Raw genomic sequence first — 21,369 nt, forward strand, 5'->3', positions numbered from 1 at the left:
GTGAAAATTAGAAAATGTTAGAAAAATATTTTAAGTACGTTCTGAAACTACATACAATAACAAATCAAAAACATATCAATTGCTATTTGAAAAATGAATCGTAAATATTTTCTTTCTTAGCACAAATTCATATCTGAAACTAGTTTAATATTCTCTTAAAAGTTTCTACTGCTACAAAACACCAAGAAAACTAATTTGAAAATATTTTTGATGTGTCTACCTTATATTATCCGAATATTCTGTCATGTACAGAAAATATTCTCTAAATATTTTGCCATATACAGAAAATATTCTCTGTGATATACAGGAAATATTCACTAAATATTTTTTCATGTCTGGAAAATATTTTTTGTTATGTATGGAAAACATTTTAAAATTATTATTTTACTGATCATTAATTTTTGTTAAAAATGAATTACAAATCTTCAGAAAATATTTCAACTAATGTACCCAATACATTTAAAAAATATTTAGAAAACAATTTTCTTCATTCTTGACAAATTATTTTCTGTATTATTAGTAAATAATTTTAAAATATTCTATGCGAAACATTTTAAAAACCATTCCGTTAACATTGTATAAAATGTTTCAAATACATTTTCAGTAATGTTTGGAAATCGTACGGAAAACATTTTTTGGAAAACTTTTCTAACGGCGTATAAAATATTTCTACAACGTTTTTGAGTGTATTGCGAAAATATTTTCAGTGTTAATTGGAAAATGTTTTCAAGAACGTATGGAATATATTTCCTTAAGGGAAGTAGGATACATTTTCTGAAGGAAAATGATGGCACGTTTTAAAAACGTTTTGAAAATATTTCATTGCTGTGTGGGTACATTCTCTCCTTTTTCTACACTTTTTCCCAGTCATTTTACACTCCTTAATTTTCTCTACCTCTTGTTCTGTTGAACTTGGCCTTGAGCCCCCTTTATCTGTTCGAAATTCTCTCCTTATTCTGACCTTTTCCTATTGTACCATACTTCTCTCCAAAAAATCACAGAAGAAACAATTAAAGAGAAAGCGCAGGAAAAGTGTTATGAAGAAGGTGTCAAGAAGAGCAGTTTGAAAGGAATATAAACATATAAAAGCAGTTATGAGAAAATAAATTATATGAACAATGATTTGCGAAGCATTTTTATTTTCAAAGCCAAGTCAGGGAGCCTTGAAACAGGGGCAAGATTGAAAAAATTAAAGAAGTGAACGAAAAATATCAATTATGTTTTAAAGAAGATGAAACATTAGAACACTTATTGTTAAAATGTGAAGAAACCGTAAAGATCAGGGAAAAATGGAAATGGATCGATGAAATGAAAAAGGAAGGAAATTTGGTTAAATTAGCTTGGAGGCTAGGCTTTATTGTAAATGGAAGGGAACTAAGTGAGAAAGAAACAAAGAACTTCTTGAATTTTGGTGGAAAAAGAAAATGGAAACCTTTAAATGAAAAAAGGGCAGTACTTACTTTCTCCTTTTTTCTTTTTTTCAGGAATCAAACTTCCGAAGAAAAGGAAGGAGAATACCTTGAACCTAAACCTGAACCTGAAATTTGACTTTTTCCCGATTGCGACACTTCTTTTTTCACCTATTTTCACTTTATCATACTTACTACTTTCTACCTGTTTTATGACTTTGTACACATCTTTTTACTTTTTCATTATTTTTCAACTATTCTAATCTTTACATTTTACACGTTTAATTACCTTTCTAAATTGCCGATATTCTTGTTCAATACAGTGATAATGATACTATGCAAAACTTTTGTAATGCTTACTACAAACAAACAATCAATTGCCGAGAGAGGAGTAGTGGTTGATGAAGAAGAATAAGAGGAAGAAGAAGAAGATTGGAAATATAAAGTTGCTTTTGTGAACGTACTTCTAACTCATTTCTTTAACGCTGGCAGCGTAAAATATAAGGGGAGTATAAGAACAGTGTTAAATTCTTATTATATTTCAATTCACAATGGCTGATAAGGCTACTGTTAAGTCGGAATTGATGTGCAAAGAAGAAATTGCTTATGACTTACCTAGTGATGATCCGCTCGAAGGCAGAGGGTGGACATATGAAGTAATGAGTAACAACAAAGAGTTAATATTAACTATAACGGAAGGAGATGTATCAGTGGACAAGGATAAAGCTATGTGCTCTTTGGATGTGAAACTAAACGTTGATAGGGTGAAACCAGAATTAGCACTAGAAGAAGATCCTGAATTTGAAAGTAATATAGTAACGCTAAGAAAAATTGTGGTTCAGGAGACTTGCGCGTCGTATTGTGATGACTCCCAACAATTAACAACAAAAAGTTTAAATTCAGTTCAGCCAGAAAGGTAATGTTCAATTTTTCATTAACTAATTTGCTCAGATTGATAATACGGTTACATGGTTTCGGAAATTTTGTTGGTTAAAAGCAATACTTCACGAGAAATATTTAGGTATGGGAGATATCGTGAATGTAAGTTAGTAGCCTACAATTTGGAAATGACATGGCACACACAGACAAGCTCTTTACCAAATAAAAATAATAACAAGATTGATACGATCCATACAATTCTTATGTAGTTCATATTTTGATAAAATAATTATTTCTTTATTATTGGTTACACATTTCTCACTAATTGTTTCACGTATTTAAAATATGGGTGCTCGACGATATTGTTTTATTTATATAGAGACTTATGTAAAATACCAAATAATGAGAATGGTAATTATCCTAAAATTTTACAAATGTAAACCTGTAATGTATTATATTCGAACATAAACTATGGACGTTTATGATTTTATTTTGATTTAGCTCAAATGGGTCTAGCTTGATTTTTCCGGCTGGCTTCGAAAGACATAAGTAAAATACAAGATAAAGAATATTTTAACCAACAATGGATGTTCATTATTTGTAGAGGTCCATACAACATCCATTTCATAACTGCACTCATTTTTTCAAGGAAGTCGACTTTTTACATTCCCATGAATCTTTTTTAGGATATGGACTTGCATTTTTCAATTTGGGATCACTTTATGGGCTTGGTATACGTACATATTAATAATATATGAATTATTGTAAAAACAACGCTAATCAGCATGTGCTAGATGGCCGGTAAAAATAAGATTGCTATGCAGATTAGGGCATTACGCAGAATGTGGGTAAACAAGGATAGCGCAAAATTCTGTATTTAGGATGACTTACATGTCTTACGTGTTGAATGTGTTCTTGTACGTTCCTAAGTATTTTATAGGTAACATGCTGAAATGCTTTCTTTGCTTGTATATTTGTGTTCCACAGTAACACAATACATTAGGGATGTAACTTCTTAATTATATGGATCCCTTCATTCCCAAACATTTTCATAGTACCGTGTTATGATTTGCCACACTAAATTTTGATACTTCATTTCGCTTACAATGGTTACTAGCTACCTTGACAAGGGGTTACTTTGCACATCGGGCATTACTTCGCCAAAATATGAAGAGAGTTTCACAGTCCTCCGTCGGTTAAACTATGAACTGTATACACGAAGTTTCAACTACACTGTACGATAAAACATGTAACTTTATTTTGGTGTTAATGTTGGGGTCAGCATCAGTTCTAATTACAGGGAGGCTTTGTTGTTGTAGTGGCGTGAAAAACAGTCGCTGTAAGGACCGCCAAATTTTAAAAGAATTTCCGTCAATGTTAAGTCAGTTTCGTTATATTATTCTGTGCGTAATTATTTGACAACACAGGTTGTAGGTCATTCATTAAAAATACAGATTAATAAATTGGATCCTAAAACCAACAGTGCTGACAACATCTTACAGTTGAAGCTTGCAGGGTCCCTGACGGTTCGAATGAATCGCTTCTACCCTAAGACCTTACATACCACGCTAGTTGCATGCCTTCGGTATTCAAGTCGTGACAAATTAGGGTTAAATCCGAACCTCAATTGGGCTGTCAACATTCAGGCCTTGAGGAGGCATTTTAAGAAAATAAATATAATGAAGAGGACGACAAGAAATACACCCTGGGAGGAGATTTAATGCTACAGCCTCACATTTCAATTCATCAATTTTTTAATCATTAGTATTACTTCAGGCTCGCTCGTACCTACAAAAATGGTAGGTTTACAAATGTAACCTTTTAAAGAGCGCTATCTAATACTTATGTGTGGCTTACTAGCAATTGCACTTATCTTTATAGAGAACAAAGTCACAGCCGAGAGCATTTGTCACAATAGTGAAACACAAGATAACTGTAATATTAACTTGTTCATTAAACATTATTGTTCTTCAGAGCCTACTCGTACGTAGCAATCTTAATATGTTCTCATAACATAAACCTTAATTTTACCATATACTGCGTAACTGACGTAGGCACTCCGTACTATCGATACATCATAGTATCCGGTGTTTATCGTAGTAAAGGGTAACGTGGAATCGTAAACGGGCTTCCCTTTTTCTTTTTCTCGAGATCGGTTTATGATTCCCGGCACAAGAATACAAGAGTTATTTTCAAATATCAAAAAGAATAACATTTAATTTACTTTCTCTAAATGCAAATCAAAACTCTAATTATTTTCTATAAATCCAAATCAAAACTAATTATTATATCAAAATCTTCTCTAATTATGCCAAACATTAAAAATTAGAACAAAATTTTGAAATTTTAGTCAATTGCCGAATCTGCACATTAGCGTCGAACTGGTTTCATCACTTTAATTTTATAACGAAAGTATTGATGTCCCTAGGGGATGAACTATATTTTAACTTTCAACTCTTCTTAACTTATAATATCGCTTTCCCTGAAGTCAATTAACTTCAGCTATCATTAGTCACATTGAATGCACATTGACTTTTCATAGTAGACGGCATGTATATATCGAACGACGAACAAATCAACGAGAAACTTTATCAAATTCAAGGTTATTGTCAATTACTTTCAATATTATACTAAATTGTGTTTGACTTACAGTATTTTGACATCGACTTTATTTTACATTACAAATTTCGCATTTTTCTCATTATGCAATCACAACATCAGATGAAAAACTTCACTATCTGAAGAGCACATTTTTTTAATTACCCAAAATTTTAACTTGTAGTTATTAAAAGTACTTCTCTAATTATATTCGTAATTTATCTAATTGCCTAACATGTCTCTAAATGCTTGATTGTATGGGGACAGTTAATGTTAATATAAACATAAAGGAGAATGATTAAAAACTCAAACAAAATTTGATAATAAAAATTTTATTATGAAGTATGGATCCCAAAACTGGAAGGACCTGAAAAAAAATACAAAACTTAAACATCCTAATAAGAATTCGATACAGAAAGTCCGCATTTAGAACGGGATAGCCATACTTTTCAAAAGTGGTGCGGTATTATTACAATTTCAAAGTCGGAAATCGCGTTCTAAATCAATTACCTGTTTAAAATTTCCAATGCTGTCTTTCTTCTCCTTTCAACATTCATCTTTCATCTCCAAATGCTGTAAGGAAACCATAAAATATTACATCTAAATAAACGTACCTGATTGTAAGGCGATATTGATGATTTCTTGGACTGGTGCGTCAGTGGAGGTGGGCACACACTTTGTTTCTGAAAAGTAACCTTCGAAATTCGGGGAAATAATCAAATAAATAAACAGTAATCGTTTTTTCATAATCTAAATGTTTAAAAGATCAAATTCGGTATTTCTGATCTCTCATCTCTTCCTTGGTTTAACCCGAGTTGGGGTGAAGTTCACGCTTTTTTTGTGCTAAGATTTTAATTTTCCATCTGTGCCGGTTACGCTTGTAAGCTGTAATTTAGCACGGTTACGTGTACTTTTCGAGTTAGTTTGTTTAATTTCGGAACTTTTCTCCTTTTTACAGCGTAGTTACTAAACTTCCACGTAATGACACGCCTTCCTTTGCGACGTTTGGATTTACGCTGCATTGCGATACCTGCCATAAATTTCTTTTTAGGTTTGCGCTTACTATTACTATATTTTGCCATGTACTTTACTATACAATGTTCGTACGTGTTTTCGCTTAAGGTTTTTAGTGCTCTTCGGAGTCGATGTATACTTCTTCAGCATGTTTGACTCGAAATAACCTCGCCTACAGCTCGACTTTAATTTCCATGTAGTTCGTCTTTGACCGAGTTTAGTGCGTTCCGAATTACGCTTACCAAGGCACTTTCCTTTTATTCTCAACATATTTCCTTCTGCACGCCTACTGTGTGGTTGTGCGTGCTGAGAATACGCTTTACGTGGAAGTCGACGCACATTGTTTTCATCATGAGCAATGAACATGTCTACATTTTGTGTAGCACTACACTTAAACTTTCGCTTTTTACAATTTCGCAATAGTGAAGTACTAGCTTGAAAATTCAAACATTTCGGCAACTGAAAATTAATAAATGTTGCATCTGATGTACTGATATGATCACGTCTGCTCATTTTAATTGTACTGATTATGCTCCTCGAAGTCGAGTTTACGTTAATAATGTATTACGAAAACTCAACTGGGTATCATTGGCCATCTTATTTTTCTTCTTAACTTTGGTGTTACATTTCGGTTCTATAATGGAAATATACTTTCGACTGCGTGTGCTTTATTGGAAGTGTTACGCTTGTTTACGGTAAACATTTCCGACCGATGTATTATCTACGAGACCTTCACTACGTAAAACAGAATTCGCTTGGTGGGTCTATTGTGAATTTGAAGTCGTTTCCTTCTACAATATTCAAAGCTGATAAAGTCGGAATGGATTTGCAGCACTAAAATGCAACTTACGTTAGACATACACTGTTACAAAGACAAATACCAATTTGTTAATTCGCGCAAAACCATTTGCCTGCGACACAAAAGCGACAACACTGTAACTTCGTTATCACACAGAATCATCAATTGAACTCTCATGCCTTCCCTGGCTTTTTTGAGAGGGCGGATAAGCGCAACCAGAACGCTACCGCTTATCATGTGTGAAACATCGGTATCCCTTGCCGGCAAAACAATTACATTAGAAACAATTTTTTACAGGTACGCGTAACGATTCTTCTTTCTTGCTATCTCTACACTGCATATTTCCTTTTCCTGACTGTAATCGACTTTCTGGTTTATTTGGCACATATCTTTCACAACTTGGGCTGACTCGAATTGAAGATGGTTTCTTTTCCGCCTTGATTTCTTTTATTTTGTTGGTTTGCCTACACTCAATCTGTGCCGTTCGCATGTATTCATAGAACACAGTGGGACCTTTCTTTCATTCCGCTACACTTTTTTTAAACTCAGCAGTTACTGAATCAACATCATTGGCCGCATTAACTAATTCAGAGAGTACTTCAGTTAAGGAGTTATTGGTTACTTTGATATTAATACGTAAGCTGTCTGTTTTGGCATTATATTCGCTCTTTCCTACGCTCCCAAATCGTTTCTGTTACAGGCTTTTGAAGTTCACCTACTGATTCATGTATTTTTTGTCCTAGGAATCCAATATTCATTACCATTTTTGAGCAATGGTTTCTAATTTTTTCTCTAATTTCTCAGTCAACATTGCTCGAAATTGTTCTAAAACACTAGCCTCCATATTGATATGACATACGAGCAACTAATTCAAAGTACAAAAATATAAGTATCCGAGTTTAATACGAAAATAAGAAACATGCACTTAAAACGCGAAACACTAAGAATGTTGATATTACGACCATGAACAACCAATCCTTGTTTTTACAACTCAGGTTTCATTTTGCGAAGTGCTTCAATAAAAATTAACACAGATATAAACTAGTACCATATATAAAATAGTTTCTATAACTATTCTATCAGGCTTTGATTCCATTTTGTACAAATACACAATAACACATTCAGCAAGGCCATGTGATAATATTTGAAAAACAGTATCACGTGACAGTTTCTACACAATAACTGTGTCTTCATCAGACTTCCACTCCTTCTGGTTGCTGGGAGTTGGTCATCACTTATATATACTGTCCGGAGGTCAATTTTAATTAGGTTCCGCCCCTTCTTTAAAAAATAACACTTGTCTGGTTTTCACTTTCACTTTTTAGCTGCACACGTGTCCAATTAGAGGTTTATTTTTTTCCGCTGGATGCGTCCTGTCCTCTAATTATCCTTATTATCCTTGTTATTTTGTTTCTCTTTCTTTCTTCTTCCTTTTTATTCCTTCTTCTTTAAGCAGAATCTTCTCTCACTCCTTATTTATCGAGAATCTTGCATTCCAGTTCATCACCTTGCGTCCTGCTTTCATAATCTCTCTGGCTTCCTTCCATTTTCTCACCAAAGTCCTGTTCTCTACTTCTATGACCTCTGCTCCTTCCCACCCTATCCTGTGGTTTGTTTCTTTCTGATGCTTGTATATCGCATTGTTGTCCATTTTCAGTCTTATAACATCCTGGTGCTGCTTAATCCTTTTTTTATATTTTTTTCTTTTCTCCTATGAAAATTTTGTTGCACTCCTTGCATCCTACTCTATATATTACTCCCCTTGATCTTTGTTCGCTATTGCTTTTCTCTTTTTTCTTCTGACTAGTTCAATTATTCTTCTTCCTCTTTTCCTGTACGTCCTAATTCCTGCTTTCCGAAACATTCTCCATATGTTCTCTGTTTGTTTGCACAGTTACTGTGTTGAAACTGTCACGTGATACTGTTTTCTTTTTACATATTATCACATAGCCTTGCTCAGTGTGTTATTGTGTATTAGTATTAAAACATTTACTCTTATTCATAAATGCACATGAAGGTGCATAGTGTAAAACATGTATGTATGTATGTATACTCAATCAGCTGTTTGCTATCCACTCACATCTACATAGAATTAAAAATCAACAAGAAAAACTTTTATGAGCTACATTAATCTCTCCGTTGCTCTCAAGGTCAAAACATATTTACTTAACTTACATGAAAAATCAACATTACTCAGTTCTTGTTTCTATCTATCACTCTGCTTTATTTTTAATTAATTGTGTTCGCCGAGGATATGATAGAAATTGACTGTCGACACTAGGCTAATCAGATCCAAACTCAACACGTTATCTGTATAACTAATGGTATTGTAAAAGCAGTTGTAAGAAGACTGCTATAATTTAATCCGGAAAACGGTCGCCATGTGGTTGAAATCGTGTTTTTTGGTAGTTGTTAGATTCTTGTAAATATAATCGTAACCTTCACATTGATTTTCGTCTTTTTCCCAAGATTTGTCACTTGTTTATTGCATTTATCCCAGCTTTGCTACGGCAGTGTGACGTAATATTGAGGTCTCAATATTCAGTAATAATAATAATAATAATAGTATAGGTAACAAATTCCGTATGAGGACACATTGTATTAAAGCCTGTAAAATAACCCGTAGCGTAAGCCATAAGTTACAAAATAGTCGGGATTGGAGAGAAGTGTCAGGACCAACAGCACATACCCTCTCGATACGTTCCTACAACTAGCTACATGTTATAACGGAAAGTTTCCTTTCAACTAGCTAAATGTTATAAAGGAAAGTTAAATGTTATAACGGAAAGTGTCGAGGTAATTTTGGTGTAGAAAGTAGGGATTCTGAACTCACAAGAGCCGTAATTACAGTTGTTTTTAAGTAATGGTTATGCTGGCTAAGCTACAGAAGATGTCGAAGGGATTTCGGGAAAGGGGTTCCGTACCATCATTAGACACCTCTACAGCTACTCAAATTTAAACGACAGATTTCCGCTAATATTTCGTGTAGAATATATTGTACTGTACGTTTTCAGGAAAAAAGAACTGAATATAATTGAAAACTAAAGCTTGTCATAAACTAACTTGTGAAGTTTGCAGATGCAATTAAATAAGCTTTGCTACAAAAATATATACACAGACCATAATTCAGTGAGCTCTGAAATCTTATCAAAATGATGTATAAGATTCAGTCTACAGAGCAATTGTTGCTTAAAGAGTGGCATACACTATTTCTAGAATCGAGATAAGATGAGAAATGTTTACGATAGTTTGGGTCTCGTCTCGATTCTCATCTCCAAAGCATGACTATACTGTGAATTAACCTTGTCCCGTCTCGAATTAAAATGTTTCATCCCGATTTTGTTTGGTATGTTTTAGAATCGAGATGAGAAATTCGTCTTTTCATGGGCAACATTACAAAAAACCGAAACTTTTTTTGCCTAATATCACGTTTCTGCTTGTAATGGTACGACCTGAGCGATAATAAGTTTTTAAGTTTTAAATATTCTTCGAGATAATTGTTAATATTATTAGTATTACTCCTGAAAATTTGATAGTTCAAGTGCTGAAACAAACAAGTATTCAAATATTTGAATGTAATGAAGCCTGTGTTATCGCCGATCTATTTCCATCAAAATTCCTAAAGGGAAAAAAAATGCTTAACGTGTGTTTGATCGAAGAACCTCGAGATTACTGGTCAAGCCCCCAGACCACTGAACCACGATCACAACGCTCTAAATGATTCGTCTTTAGTCTTGTTACTCTAAGTTTCTCTGCCTCAGATTGGAAAGTTGTATGTATTTTTTTATTTTTTTTTCAAAACGTCTTTCGTGTTCCTCTTATGATGATATAAGTGAATTATCTTCGGTACAGTTTCTATTAATACGTTGAGTTGTTCTTAAACCTTTGGATCGCAAGTTGGTTTTTTCTCCAGATGAAACTACATATAAGACAGATTTAAATCTCATACTGTGCATTTGTGTCAAGACAGCCGACAATACCTGGTCATAGACTTATGTCCGCCACGATATAAATTATATTTCAATTTGATATAGTGAAACAAACTACAGCAACTTATTTTGAGACTATAGTGATATGGTACTCCACTTCATATTTCTACAATATTAATGGAATTAAACATGTAATATAGCGAATGATTACATGTTTTCTTGCTAATTAATCATTATGTCCATTTACATTTCATTGTTTCTTGAATTTGTTTCAGGCGCGATAACATATTTGCTTTCCACGGAGACGGGAATACATTTACTACATTAAATAAGACCATTTCTGATTCTTATGAGGAATCTGATACTTCGACGCAGTTTGGCAAAGGATTTCATCGATCACGTTTGACAAAGAATATGGTGACACAGAAAAGTGAAAAGCGTCATACGTACCAAAATAGTTTTAAACGCTCTAGTCGAAGTTCATCTATGTCAAGTGGTGAGTTTGTGCATTCAGGTGCAAAATCTCACATATGTGGAGTATGTAGAAAGGAATTTAGAGTATGTTCAAGTTTGGCTACCCACATGGTGCTTCATACAAGAGGAAAACCTCACACGTGCCAAGAGTGTGGAAAGGCATTTAAACAACGTTCAACTTTGGCTACACACATATTAATCCACACAGGAGAAAAACCTCACACGTGCCAAGAGTGTGATAAGGCATTTAATCAACGTTCGACTTTGGCTAGACACATGTTAATCCACACAGGAGATAAACCTCACATGTGCCAAGAGTGTGGTAAGGCATTTACTTATCGTTCAAATTTGGCTACACACATGTTAATCCACACAGGAGAAACACCTCACACGTGCAAAGAGTGTGATAAGGCATTTAATCAACGTTCGTCTTTAGCTAGACACATGTTAATCCACACAGGAGAAAAAGTTTACAAATGCCAAGAATGTGGTCAAGTATTTAAGCGACGTCCATATCTAGCTACACACATGTTAACCCACACAGGAGAAAAAAATTACACATGCCAACAGTGTGGTAGGGCATTTAATCGTCGTTCGACTTTGGCTACACACATGTTAATCCACACCGGAGAAAAACCTCACACGTGCCAAGAGTGTGGTAGGGCATTTACTGATCGTTCAAGTTTGGTTAAACACACGTTAATTCACACAGGAGAAAAACCTCACACGTGCCAAGAGTGTGGTAAGGCATTTACTCAACGTTCACATTTGGCTACACACATGTTAATCCACACAGGAGAAAAACGTCACATGTGCCAAGAGTGTGGTAAGGCATTTACTGAACGTTCAACTTTAAATAAACACATGTTAATCCACACAGGAAAAAAACCTCACATGTGCCAAGAGTGTGGTAAGGCATTTAATTATCGTTCGACTTTGGCTGCACACAGGAGAAAAACCTCACACGTGCCAAAAGTGTGGTAAGGTTATTACTCACCGTTCACATTTGGCTTGACACATGTTAACCCACACAGGAGAAGGAACTCACACGTGCCAAGAGTGTGGTAAGGCATTTTATCGACGTTCAAATTTGGCTACACACATGATAATCCACAAAGGAGAAAAACCTCACACGTGCTAAGAGTGTAATGAGGCATTTATTCGACGTTCGACTTTGGCCACATACATGTTCGTCCGCACAGGAGGAAAACCTCACACGTGCCAAGAGTGTGGTACGGCATTTACTCGTCGTTCGTATTTGGTTGTCGAGGTTCCGGTCATTAATCGCTAATCGAGGTTCCAGTTAGGCTGCACACATGTTAATCCTCAGAGGAACAAAATATCACACATGCTACGAGTGTGATGGCGAATTTAAATATCGTTAAGTTTGGTTACACACATGATAATCCATACAGGAAAAAGAGGTCACGTATGCTAAGAGGATGGTTAGAAGTTTAATCGAAGTTCAACTCTGGCTACACATGTTAATATGCATTAATATGCCCTGAGTGTGGTATGTCATTTGATAAACGTTGATGTTTGGCTAGAGAAATGTTAATCCGCGCAGGAGTAAAACATCACACATGCCAAGAGTGTGGAGAATCTACGTTCAAAATTGGCTACAGTATGAATCTATACAGTAGCAAAATCTCACCTTGCAAAAATCCTGGAATAGAATTTATTCAACGTTCATACGTGCTGAGCCACACAGGATCAAAACCTCACACGTGACAGGTGTGGAAGACGATATAGTCTACGTTCAAAGCTTGAAATGCAGTTGAACATACGTCAATCACCAAAGAGATGCAAAGATCTTAGCAAGGCGTTTACTCAAGGTTCACATATTGCAAAGTAAATGATAATCCACAAAGGAAAAAAATCTCACACGTGCGGAGAGTTTATATGAGATGTAGAATTCTGTTGGAGGAATAGAGATGATATAATCTACGCTGTTATTTTTACGCGTGCTATGAAAATTGTACTATCCCAAATTGATGCTTGATTACAATGGTCGACAGAGGGATGTCATGTGTGTCTGACGTTACCCCATGTTTATTGTAGATCCATATCTAAGCTCAAGTTATAGTAACCAAAATGAGCAACTTTGTCACCTTCTGACATCTGGAAACGTTCGTGGCCTCTTTCAAGTAAACTTTGAGCACTGTTCCTATATGGTCTGCTAAAACACCCGACGAATACTGTTTTTGGACAGCTCAAATAGTTTCACACTGACGTACGAGATCATTCTGTGCTCTGCTGCCCCATTTGTTTTAGTACTACAAACAATCCGCCTCTATGGTCTTGCGGTCTTATTTCTATGTAGAGAATTGGTTGAGAAACGACATTCCACTGTTCCTTATTGATATTTTCAGACATGTTTCGCTCACCACTAAACAGCCATATTTACGGCACAGTCTGTAAAATTCTTTGTTACACTTTGTACGTTTTTGTAGTATAGTTTAAAGGTGGTTTTCTGTTCACTGCACTTTTGAGCAGCATTCTACTGTACATCACCACATTAAACGCAGAATATAAAGCGTCAGATTTGGCACACTTCTCTAGCGTGGGATCACGTTGTCCAAGTCACTCTCACTCATTTCTTGCTATCTGAGTTGAACATTGTAAATTATTTTAATTGAGTGTTCTCTACCAATAAATGATAACGATATTTCACTGCATCTCCAACTGTCAAACGCAGACTCTAGCCGTAGACTTACTACTGGGTTCACAATGGAAATGATAAAGCATGGAGATAGCACAAATATTTTTCCTCGAACTTTAACTTTTCTGCGGTTTGATGCCGTTTTTCTGTATTTTATGCATAGACGATCCTAAGTACATACAAAGATTTTTTACTGCCAAACAACATACAGATTTACAGTGTGGATAACTTCATTATTCAAAATCTATAAAAAAACTGTTGACCTTCTAACGAAAAGTTTTCCACGTACCTTTCATTGTCCGGTTACGTAGTCCCACTCTGGAGCTATACCAATGAAAGACTTGTCCATTTTACAGTAATATATCGAAAAAGTAAATATCACCTATATCAACAAACGCTTCTAAACTCAGCACCCTTTTATTCATGCAATATATACTACCTCACTTTAGACCCCACACCAAATCGCTATCAGCATACTCCTTGTCCCTAATGTTTACGCTCTGCCAGTACACTTTACCCTCGTGAGATACATTGTTCTTAACCTCATAGTGGTAAAGTTAAAAAAAATTATGAATGGTAACATTTTGCCTCTTGGACACAGGAACATTTTTGTCTGATAAGATGTGAACTAGGATTTAAATTTGTATTATATTTACAATATTAAATACAAACACCAGGCAGTGGATACGCTTTAAGCGAAACTATAGAATTTTATTGAGGTAATACCTTTCTTGTTAAAATGAAGTTCGATAATTATGTGACTATTTTATTGCTTAGATACCGGTACTGAAAATAAAATATTTATTAACTAGAAAGAAGTAAACCAGGATTTCTCCTAATAGCGGTATATTCACGTTTCAATTCTGCAGCAGTCTCCACACATAATCTTTGCGTGACTTAGGCAAATCCACTTACAGCACTTTTGGCAAAATATCTGGCCCTACTGTGTTTATACATGTAACATCGTCGTCGCTTTCCTACATGATTAGGTACAGAAGCATCTTCTAGAGTCAATCCGAAGAACCTTGCTGTGTTCGCTAAATGTATAACATTACTATTAGTCGGTTCTACATTTTAGAAGTGATAAAATCACGTTATTTGCCATCGTGTAGTATTTCTTTCTTCGTCATATTCAGTAGGTATCTGGTCTACTATGTCCACCTCACCTTTAGTATCGTTGTAAAATGTGACGATATCTGGCTTCCTGTTATCTCTGATACTCTCATCTAATTTGACGTCATTGTGCATACTTGAGATCAGCACTAAACACAGATTTTTCTTAGATGCATAGGAACCAATGGTGCAGTTCTAATGAAAACCAAATACACTACTGTATTCTTTCCTCCGTTTGGCATTCACAAACGCGGGGGCAACTCTCTTGTTTTTACGAATTGTCCCTATAATAGTTAACTTACTGTCTCATTCCATTTATTTAACCAAATTGCAGCTTGTAAACCGATTATTGTAAAAAGGTCTATTTGCAAGATGAACCATGAATCTGTTGACACAATCTCTTCACTACTTCTTCAGGTTTGTTATCTATCAGGAACGGGCCTTCTGGTTGTGTCCTCACATACACTTCTATATTTGTTTGTAGTATAATGTTTCACCAACAAGAATAAAAATTTTAATTCCACATTTTGGAGGTCTTTTAGGCATATCAATACGAAATCCATATCTTCCCCGCAAACCGACAAGTGTCTCACCCAAAGTTGCTAACATACAAATTAAGAAAACTGTTGTTGCAGTTGTTTACAAATAATTCAAAAAAGTTACGAGTTGGGGCTAATCTGGGGCTGAAGGTTATATCTGATTATGTTATTCATTAGCATCTTCCACTTTTTCATCCATCCTATCCTGCACAGTAATCACTTTCTGCGCAGTTTGGCTTCTCCGGTTCCCATCATCACATAGAGATGACCCTACGCAAAAGACACATTCATTTGTCTGATTAACAATACACATGTGTTAACTTCTACTTCGCACCTCCCCTCATTCTCCGTCCTCGTTATCCCTTTACACATTTTTTATTTTCTCTAATTGTATTGTATTTATATTGAATCAATCTGTCTATATTAAGTTCTGTTATATATATTTACTTACATTATAATGCTAAGGATCAAAGTTCCATACGCCCATTTTTCTTTTTCTTTTTGATTTTTTGTTAGTTTTTATACCGTATAATTGTAAAATTTCGATAGAGCACAGATCTCCACTTACACTTTGTAAATAAATTCTTTTCCATCACTCACGTTATAGAGGGCGTAACCTTCTCATAGGTTGCTAGCCACTTCGATTTGCCGGTAAAACGTAGTGCATTCACATACTTTCTCAGCTGGCGCACATGTAGTGAGGCGTAAATGCCAAGTCTAGACTCTATTTATTGCACTCATGTGGGCGCACAGTGATGCTAATTCATTAACAGGCGACAGGTTGCAAGAAATTGAGAGTTTTCACGAGCGTAATTTGGCTGGAGTACACAAGTAGTATAATTTTTAATCATCATTATGATCATTTTCACTCTTATCCTGTTCTCATCACATCCGTATTCGGAACAATCAGGGACCAACGTACATAGTTCGAATTCTGAGAACATCACAGGATACTATCAACGACTTTTTGCATAAACAAATCTTAATTTTCAAGAAGAGATGCCGATTTGAACAATCTTGCTCATTACGACCAATTCCTCTCACAGGTAAACGCTGTCAAGAAAACAAATTACATCCTACTAACAGGTGCAACCTATGAACCTGTAATCCTACAAAGAGGTGCACACTTTTCCTTTTCCTATGAAAGCTGTCCGAATCTGCAACAAGTTCCAATCTGCAACACTTGGTATCAATTCCCGCCTCCGAGATACAGCTACAAGTGCAAGTCTCGGCTTGCTCCAGAAGAATTCAGGCCGAAACTTGTAGTACCACTATTGACTCATTATGTTCAAAATCGAAAAGGTGAGACTTCGAAAGACTAATCAATTTCTTTATATGCATAAACTATTAGCATTTGTCACCCACGCTCTTCAAAACGTTCGTCTTTTGCACAACCATTACTATTAAAACACGTTCAGCACGCAGCTCGCAACATTCTTCACCTCGATTTTCATGACACTTACAGTGGTTCGTACGTGCACTTTCATGTATCTCCACCCGAAACAACTATTTAACTTCATAGTGATTATGTATCTAGTTATTTGACTATGACTTTTATTTCTATTTCTCAACATTCTCTTGTACTTACCTCATAAACTCATATTTTAACAACTGTCACCACGGAATGGCGCGTCCTCAGGTTGCGGATCGAGGAGAAGGCCTCTAGATATAGAGGTTAGCTGCGAATATACTGAATAAGCAGTCGCGGATAGACGACTAGGAGTGGTCCTCCAGCTTGGGGGTTTGGGTAAGGCTAACACCCTCATCCTGTAAAAAAAGGTACTTGTTCAGAAACATTCACAAAAGCCTCGGACAAGGACTGATAACTTGGCACGACATCAGCAAAAGAAAATGGACATGAGATTTGGAACATGGAATATTAGAAGTCTTTATAGGGCAGGCGCGTTAAAATCTGTAACGAATGAGTTAGAGAAATACAGGATGGACTTAGTAGGAGTTCAGGAAGTTAGGTGGGAAGGAAATGGATCTGAGAATTCCGGAAATTTCACGTTCTTTTACGGGGAAGGAAATAAAATTCACCGGTTAGGAACAGGGTTTTTCGTTCACAAACGAGTATTACCAGCAATTAAACGGGTTGAATTTGTTACTGACAGACTTTCTTTTATTACTCTTAAGGGATGGTGGTGTGATACTATTGTTTTAAATGTACATGCTCCAACTGAAGATAAGGGTGACGATATAAAAGATAGTTTTTACGAAGAAGTGGAACGGATATTTGACCAACTCGCGCGATACCATATGAAGATTCTATTAGGGGATTTCAATGCGAAAGTAGGACGAGAGGATATTTTCAAACCGATTATAGGGAACGAAAGTTTGCATAAGGAAAGTAATGACAACGGTGTTAGACTCGTGAACTTTGCAACATCCAAAAACCTAATCGTGAAGAGTACAAAATTCCCACATCGCGACGTTCATAAATACACTTGGACATCACCAGACGGGAAAACACATCATCAAATTGATCACGTTTTAGTAGATACAAGAAGACAATCTAGCATAATTGACGTCCGGTCGTTTAGAGGGGCTGATTGTGACACTGATCACTACCTGGTAGTAGCGATAATACGGGAGAGATTATCGTTGAATAAAGGTAATATTCAATGTCCGAAAACGGAGAGATTTAATTTAAAGAAATTAGAAGAGAGCCAGGTAAGAGAGGAATACCAGATTGAAGTTTCGAATAGATTCGCGGTTTTAGAAGACTCGGAATGCACTAGTGTTGAGGATACTTGGATTGAAATTAGAGATAGTATTAAAAATTCAGCAATAGAAAAATTGGGACACGCGGAAATACGTAGGAATAAACCATGGTTCGACCAAGAATGCATTAAACTAGCAGAGAAGAGAAAACAGGCAAAATTACGGTGGCTACAAAATCCGAATGAAACAACTACACAAAATTTCGCAGATATCAGGCGGGAAACTTCCAAAACTTTTAGAACAAAGAAACGGGATTTTTTGAAAGCTAAAATTAAGGAACTTGAAGATAATAGTAAAAATAAAAATATTCGGGACATGTATAAGGGGATCAGCGAATTTAAGAAAGGCTATCAATCTCGTGCTTATATATTAAAGAAATCTGACGGAACAGTTCTCACCGATACGGATAGCCTCTTAAATAGATGGAAAGGTTTCTTTGACGATTTGCTGAATACGCAGCCAAAAACTAATGTGCGTGGAGAAAAGGAGATACACACCGCAGAACCGTATATTCCAGAACCCAATCGAATAGAAGTGGAAGCCGCTATAAAGAAATTGAAGAAACACAAATCTCCGGGTGTAGATGAAATTCCGGCTGAGTTAATTTTAGCTGGAGGCGAAAAATTGTGGAACAAGATACACAAACTCATTCTCCTTATCTGGAACAAGGAAGAATTGCCACAAGAGTGGAAAGAATCAATCATTGTTCCAATTCACAAGAAAGGCGACAAAACTGACTGTAATAATTATCGAGGCATTTCTCTTCTGTCAACTTCCTATAAAATCCTTTCAAATATTCTGTTAGCAAGATTGACCCCATACGCAGATGAAATTATTGGAGATTATCAGTGCGGATTTAGACGAAATCGATCAACTATCGACCAAATATTTACCATTCGCCAAATACTCGAAAAGAAGTGGGAATACAATACCCCGGTACATCAACTATTTATTGATTTTAGAAAGGATTACGACTCGGTTAGGAGAGAAACATTATACAACGTTCTTACAGAACTTGGAATACCGAGAAAGCTAATTAGATTAATTAAAATATGTTTAAGTGAATCCCAAAGTAAAGTCCGGGTAGGAAAATTTTTATCCACGAACTTCCACGTCGAAAATGGCCTGAAACAAGGAGATACGTTGTCGCCATTATTATTTAACTTTGTGCTGGAATACGCCATAAGGAAAATCAAAGATAGCAACCAGGGCCTAGAGTTGAACGGCATTCACCAGGTTATGGCATATGATGATGATGTAAATTTAATAGGGGATGATAGGAGAACAGTAGAAATAAATGCAGAGATCTTATTAAACGCTTGCAGGGACATGGGTTTAGAAGTAAATGCAGAGAAAGCTAAATACATGGAAGTGCGTCGGGACCGTAATACGGCAAATTGTGGAGGCGTTAAAATATTAAATAATGCTTTTGATAAAGTAGATACTTTCAAATATTTAGGATCAATATTAACAGACGAAAATCATATTCACGAAGAAATTATATGTCGACTAAAAGCAGGGAATTCGTGTTACTATTCGGTTCAAAATCTCTTGTCGTCGCGAATTCTGTCGAGGAATTTGAAGCTTAAAATATATAAAACGATAATCATGCCTGTTGTTCTGTATGGTTGTGAAACATGGTCGCTTACTCTGAGGGAAGAACATAGACTGAAAGTATTTGAGAACAGGGTCCTGAGAAGAATATTCGGACCCAAGAGGAACGAGAATGGGGAATGGCGGAAGCTTCATAACGAGGAACTACATAGTTTATACGGTTTACCCAACATTGTTAGGGTCGTCAAGTCTAGGAGGCTTAGGTGGGTAGGTCATGTAGCTAGAATGGAAGAAAGTGGAAACGCTTTCAAAGTCTTGACTGGTAGACCCATAGGAAAACGACCATTAGGAAGACCTAGGCGCAGATGGGAGGACAATATTGAGATGGATCTCGCAGAGATAGGAATACAAAGTGGAAGCTGGATGCAGTTGGCTAAGGATAGAAGTCGGTGGAGAGCTTTTGTGAACGCGGCACTGAACCTCCGGGTTCCATAGGCCATGGAGTTAGTTAGTTAGTTAGTTACTTATTACACGAGGAACAATTTGACACATTACTTATCAGTAAAACGCATCTCACTCCCAAACTTAATTGCAAATTTACCGGCTATCAACTCATTCCACACGATATGAAGCTTCCGGCTCCATGCGCCACTAGCGGCGTTACAATACTATTTTATCCTTACACCTGTAATATTTTCCATATGTAGAAGCTTTGCTTTATATATATTTAAACACAAACAAAATATTTGGTGAGCAAAACAAAATATTACATACGTGTTACAGTTTCGTCAACTAAAATTTTGGCTTCATCAGACACTATGTGATACATGAAAAACGTGCAGTCTTATATACACACAAGAGCTGAGATATCTTGCTTCTGATTGGCTCCTGGCAGCAGCCAATCCACTTCAAGTATTCTAATTCGTTTTTCCCTATACCGAGGCTTCCTATCTGTTGTAAATTACACACACACATCAAAAGGACGATCCTAGCACAACTAATCTAAACTAACAAATAATTGGCATAAATAATTAAATAATATTATAAATATATATAAATACACAGAAATAAATAAATATATACATAAACAGATAAACATACAATTACTCATACGCTTAAAAAGACGACACACACATACAGTATATACTAGTGGTAGGCGCAGAAACCGGTTTTTCGGTTCCCGCTTTCCAAGAAAAACCTAAACCGTTTTTTCAAAATTTTATAAAAACTTTTTTCACCGAAACCGGTTTTCTCCAAAAACCGGTTTCGGTTTTAAAAAACGGTATCGGTCTTCAGAACCCAGTTTCGGTTTTCTTCAAAAAACCTTTTTCGGTTGGCCGAAACCGGTTTAGGTTTTCTTCATTTTCGGTAGGGTTTTCATCGAAACCGGTTTCGGTTTTCTCCAAAACCGGTTCTTGTATTCTTCAAAAACCGGTACGATTTTTGTACTGAAACCGATTTCGGTTTTCTTCAAAGCCGGTTCAGTTTTTCATCAAAACCTGTATCGGTTTTTCCAAAACTGGTTCTATTTCTAACTAGAAATTTTTTCGTTGTTCTCCGGAACCCATTTCCTTTCCACAGATAGTTTTATGTATTTTCCAGAACAGTTTTGAGTTTTAGTTTTTACTAAAACCATTGCGATGTTCACCGAATCCGGTATTGGTTCCTTGAGAAT

At 35.8% G+C, this 21,369-nt stretch overlaps 1 protein-coding gene across 1 annotated transcript; it reads left to right on the forward strand.

Annotated features, from left to right (window-relative positions):
* Positions 1–1,673: 1,673 nt before the first annotated feature.
* Positions 1,674–15,201, forward strand: LOC145677126 (uncharacterized). Its single transcript, XM_081747772.1, has 2 exons — positions 1,674–2,325; positions 10,904–15,201. The coding sequence occupies exons 1-2, from the start codon at positions 1,961–1,963 to the stop codon at positions 12,084–12,086; spliced, it is 1,548 nt and encodes a 515-aa protein (XP_081603898.1). The 5' UTR covers positions 1,674–1,960; the 3' UTR covers positions 12,087–15,201.
* Positions 15,202–21,369: the final 6,168 nt, after the last annotated feature.

The sequence above is a fragment of the Thermobia domestica genome, unplaced genomic scaffold (assembly GCF_964235325.1).
Source record: "Thermobia domestica unplaced genomic scaffold, izTheDome1.hap1.1 HAP1_SCAFFOLD_636, whole genome shotgun sequence".
In the NCBI taxonomy this organism is placed as follows: domain Eukaryota; kingdom Metazoa; phylum Arthropoda; class Insecta; order Zygentoma; family Lepismatidae; genus Thermobia; species Thermobia domestica.